This window comes from Antechinus flavipes, chromosome 2 (assembly GCF_016432865.1).
Source record: "Antechinus flavipes isolate AdamAnt ecotype Samford, QLD, Australia chromosome 2, AdamAnt_v2, whole genome shotgun sequence".
NCBI classification, from domain to species: domain Eukaryota; kingdom Metazoa; phylum Chordata; class Mammalia; order Dasyuromorphia; family Dasyuridae; genus Antechinus; species Antechinus flavipes.
This window is the reverse complement of record NC_067399.1, coordinates 521,767,435-521,789,301: the sequence shown is the minus strand read 5'-3', so window position 1 is coordinate 521,789,301 and position 21,867 is coordinate 521,767,435. Positions and strand designations below refer to the sequence as shown.

At 34.0% G+C, this 21,867-nt stretch overlaps 1 protein-coding gene across 1 annotated transcript in view; it reads left to right on the top strand.

Annotated features, from left to right (window-relative positions):
- Nucleotides 1-21,867, top strand: part of ATP8B4 (ATPase phospholipid transporting 8B4 (putative)) — a 230,711-nt gene that overhangs the window by 45,203 nt on the left and 163,641 nt on the right. The window contains exon 5 of the mRNA XM_051973787.1: nt 16,327-16,399. Coding sequence (XP_051829747.1) covers nt 16,327-16,399 — 73 coding nt within the window. The remainder of the gene's footprint in view (nt 1-16,326; nt 16,400-21,867) is intronic.

Below are 21,867 nucleotides of genomic sequence, written 5' to 3'. Positions count from 1 at the left end.
ATCAAGGTTCTTTCAATGACATTTCTTCTCATTCAAATGCAAAGATTTCTCCTCTTTCTTCTCTGGTGTTTTATTCTGGTGCTCAGCCAGAAGCCTTTACTTCTTCATATTTTCTTGTGATTCTCTTAGTTGCTGCCCCTTCTCAGCTTGGATTTCCCTCACATACTTTCATGGGGCTACTAAAAAATATCCCAGTTTCTATTCCCCTTTCAGAATCCACTTAGGGTCAGTGACTAATATTTAGAGGTGTACTATCTCCATTCTCCTCCTTTAATAGCTTATAGACTCTTTGAGGACAAGGACTGCTCCATATACACTCAGCACTGATTCACAAGATATATATTCATTCTCATTCTCTCTCTGTCTCTCTCTGTCTGTCTCTCTGTCTCTCTCTGTTTTTGCCTCCCCCCCTCCTTCTCCTCTCTTTTTCCTTTTTTCTCCCTCTCCCTCTATATCTCTGTCTACTTGTTTTTGTTTCTCTCTTTACTTTTACTTTATCTAATTAGCCATTTCATTTTTTGTCATGAATATGCCTGGGCTTGCTCTTGTGCTGTCAGACCAAACAAAAATTGCCAATTTCCAAGGAGTCTTTTCACAATGACTAAAGAGTCAGGAAATCTGTGGACATAATTAAGAACTCTGGACAACTACAGGGTCTCCACTCCTTCCCTGAACAGGACTTAGCTTTTCCATTTTGGCATCCCCTAAGTCTAACATCAGAAGACTACAAAAAATCATACAAAAAGTGATATTTAAGTGCTTTAAAGTATATAGTACTCTATTATCTCATATAGTACATTATCTCATTTAGGACCCACAACAATACTGTAAATTTGGGTAGCATATTATTATTATTTCCAAATTTTCAGATGAAAAATACAAGTTTAGTAGGTGGCTTTTGATAATTGTCCTAAATTCATGTCTTTAGAACATATAAAATTGTTAATGGCTGACCCAATACAAGTAAAGAGGACTATGAAAGAATAGATTTATTAAGCTCATAAGGTTATAGGTATCTACCACAGGGCAAATGTTTCTGTTGATAGTTCTGCTTTTGATTTATTTGAGCATGCAAGTCTTTCTTTCCCCCTTTTTTTTCCATGGAGGCAAAGTTTGTGATAATAAATGTGTCCAGAATGAAGTAGAGAATCTCCTTAGGTCTGATTAGGTAAGAAGAGGCCTCAACGGAGTCAGGGGGGTTTTCTTACATGGTAGTAAAATTCCATCATTGTCATTTAGTTATTCTTCATTATATAGATACCTAATCTGTTTCCAATTCTTTGCTACCACAAAAATGCCACTATTAATATTTTGGTGTATATGGGATCTTTTTCTAAAAATTCCTTTGAATTATAGACTTACCAATGAGATCTCTGGATCAAAGTCATTTTTGGTATTTTTTAAAAGCATAATTTCAAGTTTCTTTCCAGAATGGTTGGATGAATTTGCTTTTCCATTGAGAGTATATTAGTATGCCTGCCTTTCTGTAAACTCTCCAACATCTTAATCACTTTTCAGGGTATGAGATGAAATCTCAGAATAGTTTTATTTTAACTTCTTTTATTCATAATACTTTGGAGTTGTATTTTCTTTCTGTTATAGACATGGCTTTTAAGCCAGCTCCCTTTTTGTTGTTTTGTACTAGAATGAAATGAGTGAAAACATTTAAGAAGAGAGAATGTTCAGTTTGGCCTAACACTGCAAAGATATGCAATGAAGACATAGAGGGATTTACCTTCTTTAGATGCAGCTCTATTTGGAAATTGGTATGATCAATCATCAGTTGTTCATAAAGGCATGGCATCTACAGTGGTCTTAGGAACCCATCAAATCTGAGAGGACTTCATCAGTTTGCACTCTTTCTAGACCAGGAAACTGTATTATTGAAACTTTGTGGTGGCAGTAAGTTGTGACAGCAGCAAAGAAACTATATCAAGACATCAATGGTCCTAACATAATATCATTTTGGCTAGTTTGTAATTTTTTTTGAGAATTGTTTGCTCATTTCTTATGATCATCGGGGGAGGATCTATCCTATAGATATGTGTAGTGGTCTCTTCTTTTTCTAGAATATGATCGTTCTTTGGGAGCAGGTTTCTTGGGGAGGTTTTCTGGAGGCAGCCTTAGTTTCTGTTCCAAGTAATAATCATCTCAAATGCAGCCAAGAGTCAAAATCCAATCTTTTATTGTCTCTTCCAAAATAGCCCAGTTAGCTTTCTTTGTTTCCGAGAGATCTCATCGCTAGTCTTTTGCCTCTGCCAGCTTCTGCCGCTAGCTCAACTCTGACTCCTGGCAATTTTCCGAACTGAACTGACTCCATTGACTCAGCTCCTTTTTATGCTCTTTTAGAGGTGTAAACTCAAAGGTTGACTTCTCCTCCGAGAGTGGGATTATGGGATGTGTAAATTTGGAAACCCCCAACTTATGAACTCCAGTGTGTGAGCCAATGTGTAAACTCTCTTAAATGTGTGAGCTCTAATGTGTGACCTCTAATGTGTGAATTCTCCCAAAGGTGTGAACTCAAGCATTGTTTCTATCAAATCCAGTGAGTTATCACCTTGTTTCAAGTTCTGGCTCATAACAGATTTGTATTAATTATCTATACATTTTGGATACCAGATATTTATCACAGAAATGGTATTTGATGCACACATTTCCCCCCAATTGACAATTCCCCCTTTTTATTCTAGTTGCATTGATTTGCATTTTTGCCCATGTTTTTCAATTTATGTGATTGAACTCTATTTGAATGATTGTGATCAACTCTATCTCCTCATATACTTACTTCTTATAGTCTGATTCAGTTACTAATTTGAGCAAATTACTTCACATTTATGGTCTTCAGTTTCCTAGTCTCTGTGATTAATGGGGGGAGAGGGGGAGGGAGAGTGGATCAGTTGATATTTCAGTTTCCTTCCAGCTCTAAATTCTGTGATTCTGAAGATTTGTGATAAATGAGTTGCTATTGCCAAGGATTTTTTGTTTTAAATCACCTATTGGCCAACCTGTTGGTGATGAACATCTCAATACTTAACAAGGCTGGTCCTCAGAAAGCGTACATAGTTTGTACACTGTAGCATTGCTTCCATGGCATTTTCAGTATGTTATAATTTGCCAGTTTGTATTTCACTTGTATAATCCTGTAGAAATAGTTTCCTTTCTGTGTCATAATGAGGAAATAGACTAGAATTTTTACAGAGAAAGTGTAAATATTAACTAATTGTAACCAATCAGCATTTTATTATTAGAGTAAGATTCAAAGAGATAAAACAACATCTAGGTCTAGTTTTACATCTTATTTGCCTATACTTTTCTATGATCCATTCTGTGTAATATAACAATGACAATTCCTAAACTCAATTCACATTGAATCTTTGGGATCATACAATTTAGAACTGGAAGGAAACTCAGAGATGATCTAATCCAGGGGTCTTCATGGCCCATGGGCCAGATGCAGCAGCTGAGAACATTTGTCCCCCTCACCCAGGGCTATGAAGTTTCTTTATTTAAAGGTCCACAAAACAAAGTTTTTGTTTTTATTATAGTCCGGCCCTCCAACAGTGTGAGGGACAGTGAACTGGCCCCCTATTTAAAAAGTTTGAGGACCCCTGAAATCTATTCCCACTCATTTTTAAAGATCCAGGAAATTGAGACCTCGTAAAAGTGAAATGTTTACTTAGAGCCAGAGCTCTAAGGTATAATTATCAAAGCTAAGATTGTAGGTTTTTCAACTCCAAATCCATTGTTTTCCATTGTATGGCAGTTGTCCCTCTTTGACACAGATGCTTTGCAAGATCAAGACAAATTGTGGCAAAGTAGAGTGCTCAACTCTGTATAACCTGGAGTCAGGAATACCAGATTCACATTTGGCCTGAGACACTTACCAGCAGTGTGAACTGGGGTAAATTGTTTAACCTCAACCTCTTCCTGCTTCAATTTCCTCTTTTGTAAAATGACTATTCACCTCCCAGGATTGTTGTAAGGATAAAAAGAGGTAATATTTTTAAAGCACTTTGTAAATGTTAGAGTACTATCCAAGTGATAACTATCAAAAGTTTATGGGTTGCTTTTTCTAGTTACCATGGCTTTCTTCCTTCAAAAACCACAAGCAGTTTATTTATTTTGGCTAATTAATGCAATGGCTTTGCTATTTTATCTGAATTGTTGACTTTTAGCTTTTTTGATGGAATCTCTTCTCCATGACAGAAATAGAAAGGTTTACATCATCAGCATGAACCTAAATGACTGTTTTCTTCTTCTTCTTCTTCTTCTTCTTCTTCTTCTTCTTCTTCTTCTTCTTCTTCTTCTTCTTCTTCTTCTTCTTCTTCTACTTCTTCTTCTTCTTCTTCTTCTTCTTCTTCTTCTTCTTCTTCTTCTACTTCTTCTTCTTCTACTCTTCTTCTTCTTCTTCTTCTTCTTCTTCTTCTTCTTCTTCTTCTTCTACTTCTTCTTCTTACTTCTTCTTCTTCTCTTCTTCTTCTTCTTCTTCTTCTTCTTCTTCTTCTACTTCTTCTTCTTTCTTCTTCTTCTTCTTCTTCTTCTTCTTCTACTACTTCTTCTTCTTCTTCTTCTTCTTCTTCTTCTTCTTCTTCTTCTTCTTCTTCTTCTTCTTCTTCTTCTTCTTCTTCTTCTTCTTCTTTCTCCTCCTCCTCCTCCTCCTTCTTTTTTTCCCTCCTCCTCCTCCTCCTCCTTCCCCTTCTTCTTCTTCTTCTTTTTTTTCTTCTTCTTCTTCTTCTTCAGAGCTCACACATAAATTCTTCCCCCTCTATACTTTAAGTATTTCAACTGCATATCAGTGGTCCCCAACAAGGAGCTCAAAGGCACTGAAGTTCAGGAACACAAATAGTTTCTGAAAGAGCTTTGTATAATGAACTCCTTCTTATTACTACTAGAATACAAAATTAAAAATATACATATTTCAATACTATGATAAGATTTCAAAGCAAATTGAAAATTTTCTTTCAGAATTAAAAATTATGTGTCATCTAATAAAGAGCTGGCTCTCCTTCCCTGCCATTTTTGAAGCATTAAAATAAATTACTTTGAAGTGCCTTTAAAATGTATATCTAATAATTTTTTTTCAGACAAAAATAGTTAACTATTATAAATTTAATTAACACCACACTATAATCATCCTTAGATATGATTATTGTTGCTTAGTTCAAAAGTGATTATTTCTAGCAATATTAGATTCTTAGACCACAATATACCGGACCAAACCAGATTCTTGAGAGATTTTTTTTAGATTATTTTAGGGGAAATTAATATATATGCATATATATAATAAATATATAAAATATAAAACGCTACTTCTCCTTTTTCTTTTTCTTATTTGACAAACATTCAGCTCTCTCTTGACCTGATCTAGACAGATAATTGGTTAAGAATCTCATAAGAGGTAACTGTATGGCTAAACTAAAGTAAGTCTCCTGTGTATTAGAACCATAGCAGGTCAGACTTTTTCCAATCTTAGGGAATGGAACTCTGGATACTGGTGTTTTTTTTTTTTTTTTTTTTTAATGAACTTGATTTGATAACCTTTGCTCTGTGTATTCAGTAATGAGAATCCTCTAACTTGATTTCATAAAATAAAATGTAATGATGATGAATTCTTTGGCTAAAAAAATTAAAAAAACTTTCAATAAGACTCACTGATGAGGTGAGAGGATTGAGGATCAGAGATCCCCTCTGGCTGATGTTGCAGATTTTTTGTAAAAGAATTTGCAAACCTGTTTGTGGCAAAAGGGGATTTATTTGCACTAAGAAAACTTTCTTAGTGGGCAAAGAATCCTGGCAGGATAGTTTTGCAAAGATGAGTTTACACTAAGAAGAAAATATCTTCATCAGTGGGCAAAATCCTGTTAGGACTTCCGCAAATGTCTGGGCACCCAGCACTAGATAGATTGGAACTACTTTTGGCTCCTAACCAGGGCCAATTTCCAGATGAACCAGGGACTAATCTCTAGCTCAATAGAGACCTTGGCTATACCTCAGGCTGAGATTTCCAATCGAATGAGATTACTTATCTGGGAGTTGCCCTTATGGACAGAAGGGTGTGCCCCTCCTAGAGGTCAGGAAGGTTTGAGATCTTCAATCACCCTCCCCCAAGAGATTTTTTTCCAATCTTCTTCCCCCAAAGTTAAAGGAGACACAGTTTACATCATCACTAAGTAAGGCTTTTCCTAAATAATTTTATCATAAAATTTGTTGGATTTCTTCTGGATATTTTTAAGGAAAAAAAAAAAAACATCCAAAGGATTAATCTAATCTAATGTAGTTGGTCTTATTTTTTCATTGACTTTTTTTCTCAACACTTTTTAAATGCTGCTTAATTTCTATAGATAAGGAGTCTATATGACTTGTAATAGCAGGATTGGTGGAAAAAATTGACTTGAATATTATACATATATGTGTATGTATGTACACACACACATATATAGTACATATATATGTATCTATATTTCTAGATTTTAAAAAATAGTCTTCTTAAAAAGAATCCCAATTGTATCAACTTTGTTCATAGTACGTACTCTCAATTCAATGTAATTAAAATATTTTTATGTTTTGTGATTGTATCTATACTTTGTTTCATTAAGAACTCTTCACTTAGTGATAGTTATGAAATATATTTGATATTATTTTCTAGGTTTTTTTAATGGCATAACCTTTAATATTTATGTCACCTATCCATTTTGAACTTATTGTGGTGGGTAGAGCAGGTTTCCAAGTTCAGAAAAAGGATAGACAGGACTCCTTTCTCTAAAAATAGGAAAGTCAACCAAGGAGGGATCAGATAATCTCAAGAAAGTCCTGATGACACAGAAAACAGAAAAACTTTTGAAGAAGAAAAGGGAGATTTCCCTAGGTTCCTATGTCTGTAGGAAACAGATGTAGAAAGCAATGGGAATCATGGACCAATCAATCTTGATTTTAAAAAGGTATATTCAGAAGACATGTAATGTCATATAATAATGACATGCAACTGAAAGTTAAAAAACAAAAGAGTGGCCCAGTCCTATCAAAAAAAAAATGGCTTTTTCAAAGCTCAGAATAAGTTGAAATTGAGATTGAATGTTAAGGACAAAGAGAAAACTCTTCCTTTCCATAGGGGCCAATAATGTGGATTCAAATCTTGCCTTGGCCAATTACCAGCAGCCACTTTGGCTAAGTCTTTTCATGTTTCCTTAATTGTAAAATGAGGGAATCAGACTAAATGATTTTTAAGATTCCTTCTAGCTCCCAATATATAATCCAATGACTAGAATATGGGGAAATGATACATTACTGTGCATCAGGATATGATTAGGGGATCGAACTAAATGCTATGATTTCCTGTCATATGGCTCTGACATTTATGTGAATGAAAAAAAACCCCAGAAACTTCTGTCATCTCTTAAATATTTGTGTTGGGCTATCATGAGTGCAAGCTGTCCTTACAATTGCTTGTATTTGAACATATGTCTGCATGTCTGATTACCTTTAGTTCTGTGCAGTGTCTTCTGTTCCCACATAATACAATACGTCATTTTAGGTACATAAATAGATGAGGTATTTATTGAGCATTTTATAAATAAAAAGGAAAAGATAAGATTTTAAAAACATTCTCTGAGGAATGAATTTACAGATCAAGTCAAAGATTCAGAAACATATTTTCATTTATGAAATACTTTGACTTTAAAGATTCTCTAGAAGCAAAAGAATGCCTCCTTCCTCCCCCCACCTCTCCAAAATCCAAATTGTATAATGCTAGATAGTCTTAAATATTGGACATAAGACTAAAGAAAAAGATAGGACATTTGTGGGATAAGGTAAAAAATCTTGACTTTTTTGTTTCTTGTTGACTTTTTTGTTTCTTGACCAAAAGGATGGTGTGACATAATGAATAGTGAATGGGCTAAAGAGTCAGAAAAAACTAAATTCAAGGATTAAGTCTTTCAAATATTGGCTCTTTGATTCTGGGTAGATTACTTAATCTCTCAGTTCCTTAAGCCACTTTCTAAAATGATAAATTATGGAAAAATTAGTGATCTGCATTAATATGAGTTTTTTTTCTTTTAAAATTTTTCTAATTACATGTTATTTTCAGATCCATATTCTTCTTTTTCTTCCTTTTTTCCATCATCCTATTGGGTAGTTTTATAGTTTTTCCCTATTATTCTCCTTATTATTTTCAGGATCAAATAATCTGTTTGGTGTTTAAAGTACTTCATGGTCTCTTCCTACTTTTCATACCTTAGATATTTCTTCCTTCTATGCATTCCAAAGTATAGCCACAGTGCCTTAATTGTAGTTCCTTGAAGTGCTAATTAGATTTTCTATCTCTGAATTTTAGCACTGGCTATTGGCCATGCCTGGAATGCTTTGCTCTCTCTTCTCTCTCTGCATTTTATTTCTTCTGGGTTCCTTCAAGACAGATCAAATTCTACTTTATGTTGAGATCTTTCCCACTGATTCTTACTATGAGGTGGCCCCCACAAATTTTCCCTCACAGACTACTTTCATTTACTTTGTCTATTTTATATAGATCTACTTATTGGCATTTCATCTCCCCTATTAGAATGTGAACTCTTTCAGAGCAGTGATTATCTTTTTGTCTCTTTTTAGTATCTCCAGTGCTTAGCATAGTGCCTGCCAATAAGTATCTGTTGACTGACTACCTATGCCTTTTCAGGAGAATCTTCTTTCTCCAATGTATAATGTTGGTGAGCATGTAAGATTAGAAAGGGAAGGAATTCAGAATAACAAAGAGTACCCATCTTCCTCCATTCTTTCACCTTAGACAATGAGGTCTGGTAGCCCTCTCAAAAGTAAACATTCCTATTTCTGCCTCTATTGTTATTTACCTCTTGGTTGGTATTTCTACAATTCCATTTCACTGAGAATGATATGAAACTAAAACATGCTAACTTAATTCTTAGATTGGTTTATAGGGAAAACTAACATTTTTTTAATGGATATATATATATGGAAAAACATTAATATTTTATGTTTCATGTCTAAGCAGGTTTAAACTAATTTACAAGAAATTATTAGATACCATTGCTATCTCTCATCTGTCCCACTCAGAAGATAGATGTCTTCATGTTCTAAGATGGCATCTGAAGTTGTATGCATTTGTGCTTCCTTTCTCCTTCCCTCTCTCCCTCCCTCTCTGTCTCTCTCTCATCTCTGTCTCTGTATCTCTGTCTCTTTGTCTCTGATTCTCTCTCTGTCTCTCTGTCTCTGATTCTTTCTCTGTGTGTCTGTCTCTCTGTCTCTGTTTTTTTCTCTGTCTTTCTCTGTCTCTGATTCTTTGTCTCTATCTTTCTTTCTCTGTCTCTGTCTCTCTCTGTGTCTTTGTCTCTCTGTTCCTTCCTCTCTCTCTCTCTTTCTCTCTGTTTCTCTCTCTCTCCTTCCCTCCTTTTTTCCTTCCCTCTTCCTCTGTTTCTCAAAGTAATTCCAGTTGCTATTCTCTGGCAGTTAAAATTCCATATGTTTTACAGCGTCTCAAGAATTTAAATATTTATGGGCTTTGACCTTGAATTGTTCATTGCCTAGAGGCAGACTTGCAGGTTTGTTCTTTTAAGGGATTAGTTTTTGGGAAACTTGGCCTTTAAAAGAAAGCTACTTTAGGCCTGAAACAATTATCTAATAACCATACCTATAACAATGCTAATGAAAAATGAAAAATCACTATTGTCTAAAAATCTTCCAGTGCTACAAAATTAGGTATGTCACTAAACTCTCAGAACATTCATATAAAGTTCTCCCTTTGTCTTCCCCTAAATCTATTTCCAAGAAAAAAAAATTGAGAATTAGAGTGATTAAAAGTATTGATCCAAAGTCTATGGGAAAGAGGGATAGCTGAGGTGAAAGTGGTGATTCCCAGGTCTCTGCTCAAGCCAGTAAGTCACACAGTATCCCTGTGGTGGGATTTCATATAGGCTGAACAAGATTGCTTTAAATATGTAGCCTGAGAACAGATGTACTACATATGGAGCCAAAAAATTTTTATTTTCATTGTTTTCATGATGATGATGAAACCTGATCTTTATGCTTACTAAAATCTTAGGGTTACTCAAGAAACCCTTGGAAGAAGGACTTCAAAGTAACTTATCTCTATTTATTATTTAGTTTTATTTTATTTTTTTCTTTTTTAGGAAGGCAATATTTAGGAATACAACATTGGGAACTGCTTGAGGGCACTGGTGTATGTTTTATTTGATTTGATTTTTTTTTTTTTTAAAAGAAGGTATCCCAACTAAGTTCTATTCTTGACTAGTGAACTTGAATGCTTTTGGAGCTATGATCTTTCAATGTCAGGGTATATGACAAGTTATATTTGAAGTGCCATGCAAATAGAATAAGGATAGCACTGGACCTGTGATTTTATAAGAGAAAACTCATGGATGAAAAAAGTTTCTTTCAATGTAGGCTTTCTCAGTAATCTCTAGTTTTAGAGAGTTACTTAAAGCATGAGAATTCAAGTGATTTACTTCTCCAGGGTTACATAGCCAGTAGATGGCAGAGAATGAATTCTAATATTAATCTTTCTAGCTCAATGGCTAGCTCCTTATATATTTTGCCACCTGCGAATATGATAATAATTACTTGTCAGGGCAATAATACATAGATACAAGAGGTATTGAGAGATTATAGCGCTCTCTCTCTCTCTCTCTCTTTATCTTTCTCTCTCTCCATTCTTTTCTCTTTTTCCTTTTCTTCTCTCTGTATCTTTGTCTCTGTCTATCTGATGCATATTTCTAATCCATGGGTAAATATTACAGTCACCTCTATAGTGCAATGAATAGAGTGCTGGACTTGGAGTCAGGACATTCTTTCTCAGCAATTTACTAGTTGGGTGACCCTGAGTAATGTCACAACTTCTATTTGCTTTGAGTTTCTTCTCTGTAAGATGGGAATAATAATAGCATTAGGAGATTGTTATGAGGACAAAAATGAGATAATATTTGTAAAGTGCTTTGCTAACTTTAAAATGCTATATAAACACTAGTATTCTAATTATTATTACAATAAGACATTGATCAATATGGTAATATGTCATGGAGTTTGTCTTCAGTTCGTTTTCTATTATAATGTCCAGATGAGTTTTTATTCTTCTTATTCATAGTCACCTTATCTGTGTATTGTATAGTGTATTACCTTATCTGATATATTATAAAGGGCAGGGCTTAGAGAGGCCATCTTGGTGTTAAGTGCTAGAGGTTCAAGTCCTACTGACGTTTTAGGTATATTTTCATGGACAAATCATTTAACTTCTCAATGCCCCAGGAAACCTTAAATTGAATTGGTAATCTGATTTAATAGAGTGAATTTCTGCATTGGGAACTCCTATATGAATGAAATCATAGGAATAGTATTAAAATTTTTTTTTTAAAGATTCTCTTCTGTTTTTTTCCCTATTCTTTTTTCTTTTCTTTTCAACATCTTTGAATAGTTCAGATTCATTTCAGTCACAATCCCTATTTCCAGAGGATACTAACGACCAAAAAGTTTGTTTTTTGGGGGGTCATTATTCAAGTCAGTGATGAGGAAACTTGAAAATTCTTGAAAATTATGGCCAATATCTATACAAGCTCACTTCATGTGATTTACTTCCCTTCTTATACTCTATAATCAAGCTATCCTGGCCTTCTCTATGCCTCATTTCTGACACTTCATCTTGACCTTCCATTGGCCATCTTTGTGCCTAGAATGTACTTTCCCATCAATTCCACCTCTTCGCGAGCTCCCTTCTTCCTTAAAGAAACAATCCAGGTACTGTTTTCTGCATGAGTCCTTTTTTGATCCTCTCATTTGCTAGTGTCCTTTCTCATAAATTACCTTGCATGTAGCTATTTTGTAGTTTATAGTATTATATTATAGTGTATTGTAGATTATTAAATATTTATTATCTATATGTTTATTTTATATATTTATTTATTAACTGTGAATTCATGCTATATATATTTTAATAATTACTTGTGGTCTTCCTCCAGTAGAATATAGGTTAATTGGAGCGTGTTGTTTTCATTCTTTGAATTCATATTCCCAGTACCTATCAGAGTGCTTGACACCTTACAGGGACTGTATAAAAGCTAACTATTATTATATTATACTTTGTATCTCTGGTGACTATGCTGGTAACAGAATAGGTGTTTAAGAAATACTGATTTAAAGTTTAAACTGAGCTAATGATTACAACTGGAGTAAAAGTCTTTCATAGCTGTACATAATTTTATCATTATTATATAACAATGTTTGACATTTTTCATTGGCCTAAACATAGTTAAAAGTTCCATTCTGCTATTTGTGTCACATACCTATAGCTTTGAGTTATCGGTCCCAACTTACTAAAGAAAAACTAGCTCTAATTTATTAGAGAAAAATTTGAAAGTTAGTCATTTGAATATTCTAAAATGTGTAAAAGATCTTTCAGAATCTCCCCGCTGTCTTTGATTTTTCATATGGGTGATAGCAATAATATGTACTCTTTTCTGAGATCTATGGTTAGGAGAGTTTATGACTTCTTGAGAGAAGGAGTAAAAAAATTTAGATCAAATGTAGCATCATAGACAGCTTTCAAATGGGAGCTATCATTCTATGTAAAGAAATTCTAGATTATTGTGGTTCTTATGCTAGGTCTATGATCTCTAAGAAGTCTGCAGTGAGATTTCAAGGGATTTGTGAAGGACACCTTTATTTTCATTTAACTCTGACTGAAATTTAACATTTCCTTTAATTATGATTTAAAATAAAACAACATTATTCTGAGAAGAGGTCCATTGATTTCTTTAGATTATCAAAGGGAACCAGGACATAGAAAAGATTTATCCCTGCATGACTATTCAGGAGTAGCACATTTCTAATAAAAATACATCTTCCATCTCTATCATTTTTCATAGTTATTTTCCATAGTTACTTCATTTTACAGATGTATCTGAGTAATGATAAAGTTGTTCCTTTTGGAAATAAGTCAATATTCCCTGATCATACCTGGAGGAGTAAATGTAAGCTGCATACTGCAAGTTCTCCCTTTGCCTTTTAAGCAAGATAAAATGCAGCCAAGTATGGCATTGGAAAACTCAAATTTTGGCTTCAGATTAAAATGCTACAATTGAAAACTTTCCAGAACAACATGTACTTGGAGCCATATTAAAGAAAAACTCTTTTTGGCATTTAAGCCAAATGACCCAGCAGGCTGATAGTGTGGGGGCATATTTCACAGTTGTATAAATATTTAAAATGGTTTTCCAGCCTATAAAGAAAGTCAATGAGGTTATTATTTTTTTTAAAAAGTTCAACAGTGAAATCAACCTGCCTACCTTAACTTGTTGAGAAAATGGATTTTGCTCATCTTACCCTATTCTTCTTGCCTTGAAATTAGATAGACATAGAGTGCTTTTCAAATAGGAAAACAAAGACAGTATACCTTTCAGAGAATTTCAGGGATCATTAGAAATAAGATACATTGCTTCAGGTGGCTTGTCTCTTCAGGGAGTCCTGAACTATGGGAACTCTGACTATATTGTCTAGGGGCTTCTGTAGATTGGACTGCATCACTTTTCTTCATCAGTGCTTTTGAATATGGCAAAGGGAGAACATGATTTAATGACAATTATGAACTACAAAGCAGATTATCATTTTATTCCCAATTTTGAGTTGCTCATTTCTTTATATTAATGGTGTAAAAAATCGAGCTTTTATTTAATGCTCATTTAACTTTGGTCTCACCCAAAATTGGTAGGCTCTCTCATTTGAGAAGTGGATGCTTTTCAAATTGGAATGAGGCAAAAGAAGTAACTAAAATGCCCATACCCGTGAACCCAAAGACCTCATTGCTGGGCATATGCACCAAACAATGAATATGATGAAAACAGAAAAGCATGTAAGATTTAAATAAATTGATGCAAACTGAAACGGAGCCATAGAAACAAAATACACAATGAATAAATGTAAATGGAAAGAACCATTTCCACAAAACCATTGAAAATGGATGTTGAGAAATTTTAAAGAATAAGCTTGATTCTAAAGAAGAAATATGAAAATTACTCCTCTCCTTGCTCCTTTACCAAGGTAGGGTTGTGACAGGGGGAGGAGATGTGTTGATTCAGAATGTGGAACATTGAAAATAATATTAGGATTAAAAAAAACATACTGAATAATTCTCTTGAATCCTTTTTCCTCTGTTGCTTTTAGAAAAATTTCAAAGATATGAGGGTCATCTAATCTCAGTGATATAAAAATAAAAGATATCTATACAAATCTGGTTTGACTAGCAAATGCTTTCTAAAGTCTTCCCAGGTTTACTTTCATAGTCAGTTTGAATTTGCCTTTACAAGTCTTACTTTACAACTTGTTTTTGACTTGCCTATTAATTGATGGGAAAGAGTTATCAGCAGGATACTCTGGTGAAAAGAGCACAAGCTCTTGGCTTGAATTCCAGTTCTACAATTGCTCCCACCTTTGTAATGTAAGGCAAAAACATTTAACTTTTCTGAGCCTCAGTTTCTTCACTTGTGAAGGATATAACTTCACTTGTGAGTTGAAAAAGTTGGGCAAATTGGTCTTTTATATCCTTTCCAACTCTTGATTTATGATTTTATGTATCCTTGATATTCAATGGTAATATTTCTTCAGATAGGCATGGATGAACTGTGATTTGAATCCTTGCAGGGAACACTGGAAACAAGGAGATCACAAATCCATTTGGGTCTTTGAATAGATAATAACCTATTTTCTTTAAAACGCTCTCATTTAATGTGCTGAAAGCACCTTCCCACATTTCTTATTATCATTGGATCCTTGCAAAAATCTCTAGCTTCAGTAACTAATGGGATTATTAATATCGTTGTTTTAGAATTGGAAAACGGGTACAGAAAAACCATTAAGTCATTTTACAGCAAAACCATTAAGTGTTTTTTCTTCTTGTCACACAGCTACTCAGTGTTAGCACGGAAGTTCTGTGAGAGTATGCTGTTTTTTGTTTTTTAAATCCAGCACTTAATGCTTTGCCTTATACCTCATAGGTACTTAAAGAGTTATTGAATTGAATTGACAGATTTGGTCAATAATAGTCAATAAATATCTATTAAGTGTTCCCTAGGTGCCCAGCATTGTGCAAGTCTCTGAGGATACAAAAAAAGAGGCAAAAAACCAATACCTGTCCTTGAGACTCAGAATGTAATAAAGAAGATAATAGGCAAACACATATATAGCAACAAGTTATAAACAGGAAATAAATGAGAGAAAAGACACTGGTATTAAGAGAAAGACTTTCTCTAGAAAATGGGGGCAGCTAGGTGGTGTCTTAGAGCCAGGGAGATTCATCTTTGTAAGTTCAAATCTGCCATCAGACACTTAATAATTGTGTGATCCTAGACAAGCCACTTAACCCTGTTTGCCTCATTTTTTTTCCTCTATAAAATGAGCTGGAGAAGGAAATGGCAAACCAATCTTGTATCTTTGCCAAGAAAACCCCAAACAAATTCACAAGGAGTTGGACACAACTGAAAAAATGACTGAACAACAATTGAATAACTACAGAAAGTGGAATTTTAGTTGAGATTTAAAGGAAATAAGGAAAGTCCAAAGGTAAAGATGAGGAGAGAGAGCCTTTCAGTCATCTGGGACAGCCGTTAACAATTCCCAAAGTCAAGAGTTGGAGTATATTGTTCAGCCCAAAGTTAGGCTCACTGGATCAAAGATCAGGGAATAAGTAGACTAGAGAGGTTTGAGGGGGTGAAGTCATAAAAGCTTTGAATGCTTAGCAGAGAATTTTGTGTTTGATCCTTGAGGTGACAAGGAGCTATTAGAATTTTTTTGGGGGAGGTGACATATGTTTAGAAGTTGAACCTACATTTTTCAAGTCTAATAAGTTTAGTGTTCTAAACCCACTTACTATATCACACTAATTCCTTTTAACAGGCCTTCTTTTATCACTATTTTTAAAAATAACTTGTTTTCCTTTTCTTTTTCTTGATGTCTTTACATAGCTTTTTCTTGATTCTCTTCTCTGGTTAAGCATCTTCTATAGCAATGGGACTGATATCTCTAGATTAGAGGGGTTTGAAAAAAATGTTAGAAGTTGAATTTCTTTTCCATAACTTGGATGTTTCAACCAAATTGAAGGATGTGATACAAATAAATGCTAGTTAATGTTTTGTCTTAACATTACTTCTGTTATAAAGCTGCAAACAGCTTTTCCTGGGAGAAAGTCTCATGGATTTGTTCTTCTATAATTTGATGCAATATTGTTACATGTACTGTACATTGCATAAGAGTACAGGCTTGCTACTGTCCAAAGTTCTTGAAAAAATTATTCATTGATTTTATATTTGTCCATAGATTGCAGAGTGAAAAATGGATGAATGTGAAGGCAGGAGACATCATTAAACTGGAAAATAACCAATTTGTTGCTGTGAGTAATTAATTTCTTTTTTCTTAAATCATGTGTTTCAGAAAATTAAAATAGTATGTATATGTAAAACATAGGTGTTTATAGTATATGTATTGAAGTATATGATAGGAAAAGAAGCCTTGCGGCATGTCAAGGAAAAAAATGATAGGTAGACAGCCTGAGCATTCTGCAGACATCCTTGTAATGTTTCAAGAAAATGAAGAATGTCTTTAGCACATTCTGTGGATGCCCTGTGGTAAATTTATGGGAATACATGGAATAGTTGTACAACCGTTGACAGGTCACAGTTTGCACCATGGGAACATCATAGGATCTTAGATTAGAACTGGAAGGGATTTTGGAGGTCATAAAGTCCAACCCTTTCATTTTTACAAATGAAGAAACCAAGGCACAGAGTGTCTTGTTCAGGATTACACAGCTACTATCTGTCTGAAGTGATATCTGAATCTTGAGCTTTTGTACTCCAAGTGAAGTATTCTCTCCTTGTACTACCCTCAAATCATTCAAATCAATGAGATCACAACCCATTTAAATATTTGATTATAGAGACTTAAATATTATATTTGTTAATGTAGCTCTTAATTTATTTAGAGTAATTGAAGGAATATTCATTTGATTTAGTAAAAAATTAATTTTATAATACTTAAAAATTAATATAGCTTACCTACTTTTAAGTGAAATTTAAAAAGATGAGCCTATGGCTCAAACTGTAATTTGCAGAATTGCCTAAAGATTAAGTGATTTTAACAGACCACACTGAGAGGATCTGTTAAGAAGAGGTATTTGAAATAAGATGATCCTGAATCGAAGCCAGCTTTCTATCACTCTGGTAGCTTGCTTCTTATGTCTAAATTAATATAGTAATTCAAACTAGGCCAACAAACCACTGCCTAGTAGAAGTCCTTAAGAGAGCCCTTAAGTGAAAAAAAGATGGATACTTCAGAACATTTTGTTTTCAAATGTTTTAGTTACCAACCCCAGTATTAATATGTAATTTAAAGGAAGAAACTATCTGTTAAAGATAAACTATAACTCAATCTTTATTTAAATTAATGTAATTAATATTGACTATAATTGATAGTTATTAAAACTGAAATAATAACCTCTTAGAGATATCACAGCACAGAGTATAGAATGCTGGCCTTGGAATCAGGAAGAACTGGATTCAAATACTACCACTGACACTAGCAGTGTTTTGAGGCAAGTCACTTAAGCTGTGGGTGCCTCATACAACTAACTGAAGGCTAATAGGTTATTGTAGTGAAGTGATTTCTACTTTAGGAATGCCTCAAATCATAGACCCTTCCTTTTATTTGCATAATGGAATCCTAATTAAGAAAGAATAAGATTTTAATGTGTAGAGCAAGCATAGTGAAGCTTAAGGCAGCTAGCTGATACAAGGAATAGAGTGCTGGGCATGGAGTTAGACAGATACTTCCTAGCCCCAGATATTTACTAGCTAAGTGATCCTGAACAAGTCACTTGACCCAGTTTGCCTCAGTCTCCTCATCTGTAAAATGAGCTGTAGAAGGAAATGACAAGTTGCTCTACTGTCTCTGCCAAGAAAACCTCAAAAGAATCAGACATGACTGAAGAATGACTGAACAATAACTGCTGAAGCTTAAATGCCCAATCTGCTTTGAACCTTAAAACATACTAACATTTCTAACTGTAAAATTTGGCTCAACAATATTGAAATATCAATGGTCTCAAATCTATTTCTCTGGAGATCAGTTTCAGTACAGAAAAATAAGGAATACAGGCAGAAGATTGAAAATCCAGCTGCTTATATTCATTGTTAAACGTAAAATGCTAAGTGACTTCAATGCAGCTGGAATCTTGTCTATATAGGCCTTCCAAGAAATGATGTATATCACAGCCATCTGTACCTGCCATCATGTGCCATTATTTTTCATATCATTTGACACAGGGGGAGTATACCCAACACATTAGAGTCCTTTGTCTTTTTCTCTTACCATCACAAGAAATACAAAGAGAATCCATTGATTCTCTATCTATTGACTATCTCTTGCTCTTATCATGTGGCCAATTTATGTTTTCCAATCAAACATTTTTTGATGCTATTCTTTATTCTACTTCCCCCTCATAGGTCTTTTATAACATGCAACCTATATACCTTAGGAAATTTATTAAAAAATTGTGTGAAGTAGAAATTTGCCTATGAAATAATATTTTCTGTTATACTTTCAAAAATGCTTTCTTACCCCAAAACCCCTCGGGCCTGAGACATAATAAAAACAAAAATGAATAATATTCATTTTAAGGAAAATTCTATCCTATTCAAAACACAATTCATGTGTATTTGATTTTCCTATGCAATCTTTGAAAAAAATCCATTTATAGGATACTTGCATACTCTGAAGGAAACATATAATAACATCTTGCTTATCAAAAAGTCAGGTAATGTCAACTTCAATTACCTGGAACATAACTGAGAATGAGAAAATAGAGAAAAAGCCTTCTGAAGAGCCAAAATAGTTATAGAGTTGATAATTTACTGATAGGATACTAAGTGGCATCATGGATAGAGTGCCAGATTTGGAGTCACAAAGCTTTCTGAATTCAAATCTGGCTTTAGATACTTACTAGCTATGTGATCCTGGGCAAGTCATTTAATCCTGTTTGCCTCAGTTTCCTCATCTGTAAAATGATGTGGAAAAAACTGGCAAACAACTTGAGTATCTTTGCTCAAAAGAAGTCACAAAAGAACTGGACATGACTGAAAAATGACTAAATAAAATAATTTACTGCTAAATGAGATCCTTAGTCATTTGCTTAGCATTTATTGGATATAAAAAAATCTGATGGTTTGCTTTTTAATATACATCATTTTAGAAGCACCAAATTCGTGTGAGTGGGTGATCTTATTAGGGATAGATATTTAAACAGAAGAGAGAAATTACAGCTGAAGACTTGACAGCAAAAGAGGAAGACGAAAGACTATAAAAAAAACATGTGAAATAAAAAAAAAAAGCATTGCAATGTAGAATCTCTTAGTTTTAGGGGCAAGCAGCCCTAAGCATGCATTTCTGGTGTCTCTGAGGATCATAATATATTGGAAGGGCACTGAATTTGGAATTAAGAAGTGTTTAGACTTAAATTTCTCCTGTTATTCTTGCTAGCTGTATGATCATGCATATGCCATCTGATATTTTGAGTCTCCATTTCCTCTTCTATACAGTGGGGATAATACCTGAAAGGTAGTTTTGGAATCAAATCAAATAATTTATTTGAAGTGATTTTAGCATGTTAAAAGCACTAAATCAATGCCTCCTATTTTTATTATTACTCAAAATCATTGTGCTGTTTGTAATAATAATCATTAGTTATTAAGAAAGATAAAATTTATTTCAAATACTAAAAAAGAGCATAGAAATGGGGAAAGAGTTCTATTTAAAAGAGTTTTTTTTTGAAGAAAGTTTTGAGACTTAAAGAGGTATATTGATCAATTTATCCAGTTTTTTTCAATTATATCCAATTTGGAATTTTTTTTGACAAAGATACTAGAGTGGTTTGCCATGTTTTGTCTCTAATTCATTTTAAATTTGAGGAAAGTGAGACAAACTGTGTTAAGTGATTTGCATATGGTCAAACAATTAATAAGTTTCTGAGGTCAGATTTGAATTCAGGAAGATGAGTCGTTCTTAATCCAGACTTGGCACTCCATCCCCTGTACCATCTATCTACTCATTTGATTAGTAAGACATAAGAGTTCATTAAGTATCTTATATGTGCTAGACAATATATCTTAGACAAAAATGACAACTGTAGTTCTAAAGAAAATTTATTTAATGCAGATAACCTAATTTTTAAAAATGGTTCTAGGTTAACTGAGGTTTTACTTAAATACTCATGCTTCTGTGGATATTTCCTTTACTGATACAGGTCATAATGTAGCTGCACCATCTCCTATCCTCAATAAATCTTGTCCATGTGTTCCTGTAAGTTCACTACCAGGGAACTACCCCATATATCGAGAATATTTCAGTTTATTCCTCTTTCCCACCAGGTGACCAGACCGTTTTGTTGTTTGATTGTATGTTTTTTTTTTTTTTTTTGATAGACATCCTTAATACTTCTTCTCCTGTGTAATTTCTTGTTTGGAATAAGTTAACTCTATCTTTGCCTAGCATATATGTCTCAATTGTACTTTGAGTGGTCTTCTATTTCTATTCTTCAAGGTCTATAAAGCTCTAGGATTCATCCAAATAATATCACTGGAAAAATATTAGTCTTAGAAATGGATTGATTCAAGAAGCTTAGGGTCATTGAAAGAACTTAATGATTTCCTAATCCAGACAAATGAAGGTCTATTCAGGTCTAGACTCATCTCACTGTCCATTCAGTAACTATTCAAAATATTTTCTTTCTGTTTCTGTCTTTTCTCTTTAACTTTCTAGTGTGGAAATGTTTTGTATATATTTACATATGTATGTCTTATGGAAGCATATAGCACTAAGTCCTTTTTTTCTGAAATATTAAGAAATAATATTTTCATAAGATTTTGGGCTCAAGTCATTGGTTTTACCTGAGTGAAAAACCTTATCTATGTTTGACAAAATTTCAAGTAAGCAATGTTCTAGCCCATAAAATCCTTTGGATTCTTTTGAATCAAAGACTTAATCTCAGGTAGTAAATGTAATGCAATTAAGACAATGACCTTAATCCCATGAAACTAAGAGTCTTAATCTTATTTATGGTGGTTGTTTGATGTCCTTCATTTTTGAAGAGGACCAAAATGATAGCACTATGTTAGAGTCAAGTTAGTGTGTCCAAATGTGGCAGATCATATTAATACAAGGTTGGACTGCTCTGCCACAGGTCAAACACAAATAGTTCCTATGAACATTTGGGATGAATTGTCTAACTTTGTGCATTTTGCATTTTTTCTGATTTAATTCAATTCTGCTTTGCTCATAGAGCACAGCATTATCTCTAATGAGGATACAACATGCTGAGTGGTTCTGTGCCAGTGTCTCCCATGCCGTTAAATCAATTCTAAAGTTCTTAAGAGAGACCTTGAGAGGATCCTTGTATAACTCAATGTAGCCTCCAAAGCAGAGATGTAACAAAGAATGGATTGATTCTCTGCTACTTGTGCTAACAATTAACAGCAAAAATTAACAGGTATTTCATCAGCCAGCACTATATCATCCACATGTGGAACCATCGGTTATAGCAAATGAAGAAATTTTGAATGCTGGGGGATTAGTTCACTTACCTTGGCAGTATATCTTCCAGGAATATCCATATTGATAATGAGGTTGACAGACACACACAAGGCCAGAACTAGCTCAGTGGAGGCTTTGAAGGAAAGTGTGGAAGGAAAGTGAAAGAAACTCAATCATTAGACTGACTATCAAATTGGTCTACAGAGTCATTGTATGCCTGTGAAATTAGTGTCATGCCAGGAAACTGAAATGCTTCCATTTGAATTGTCTTAGGAA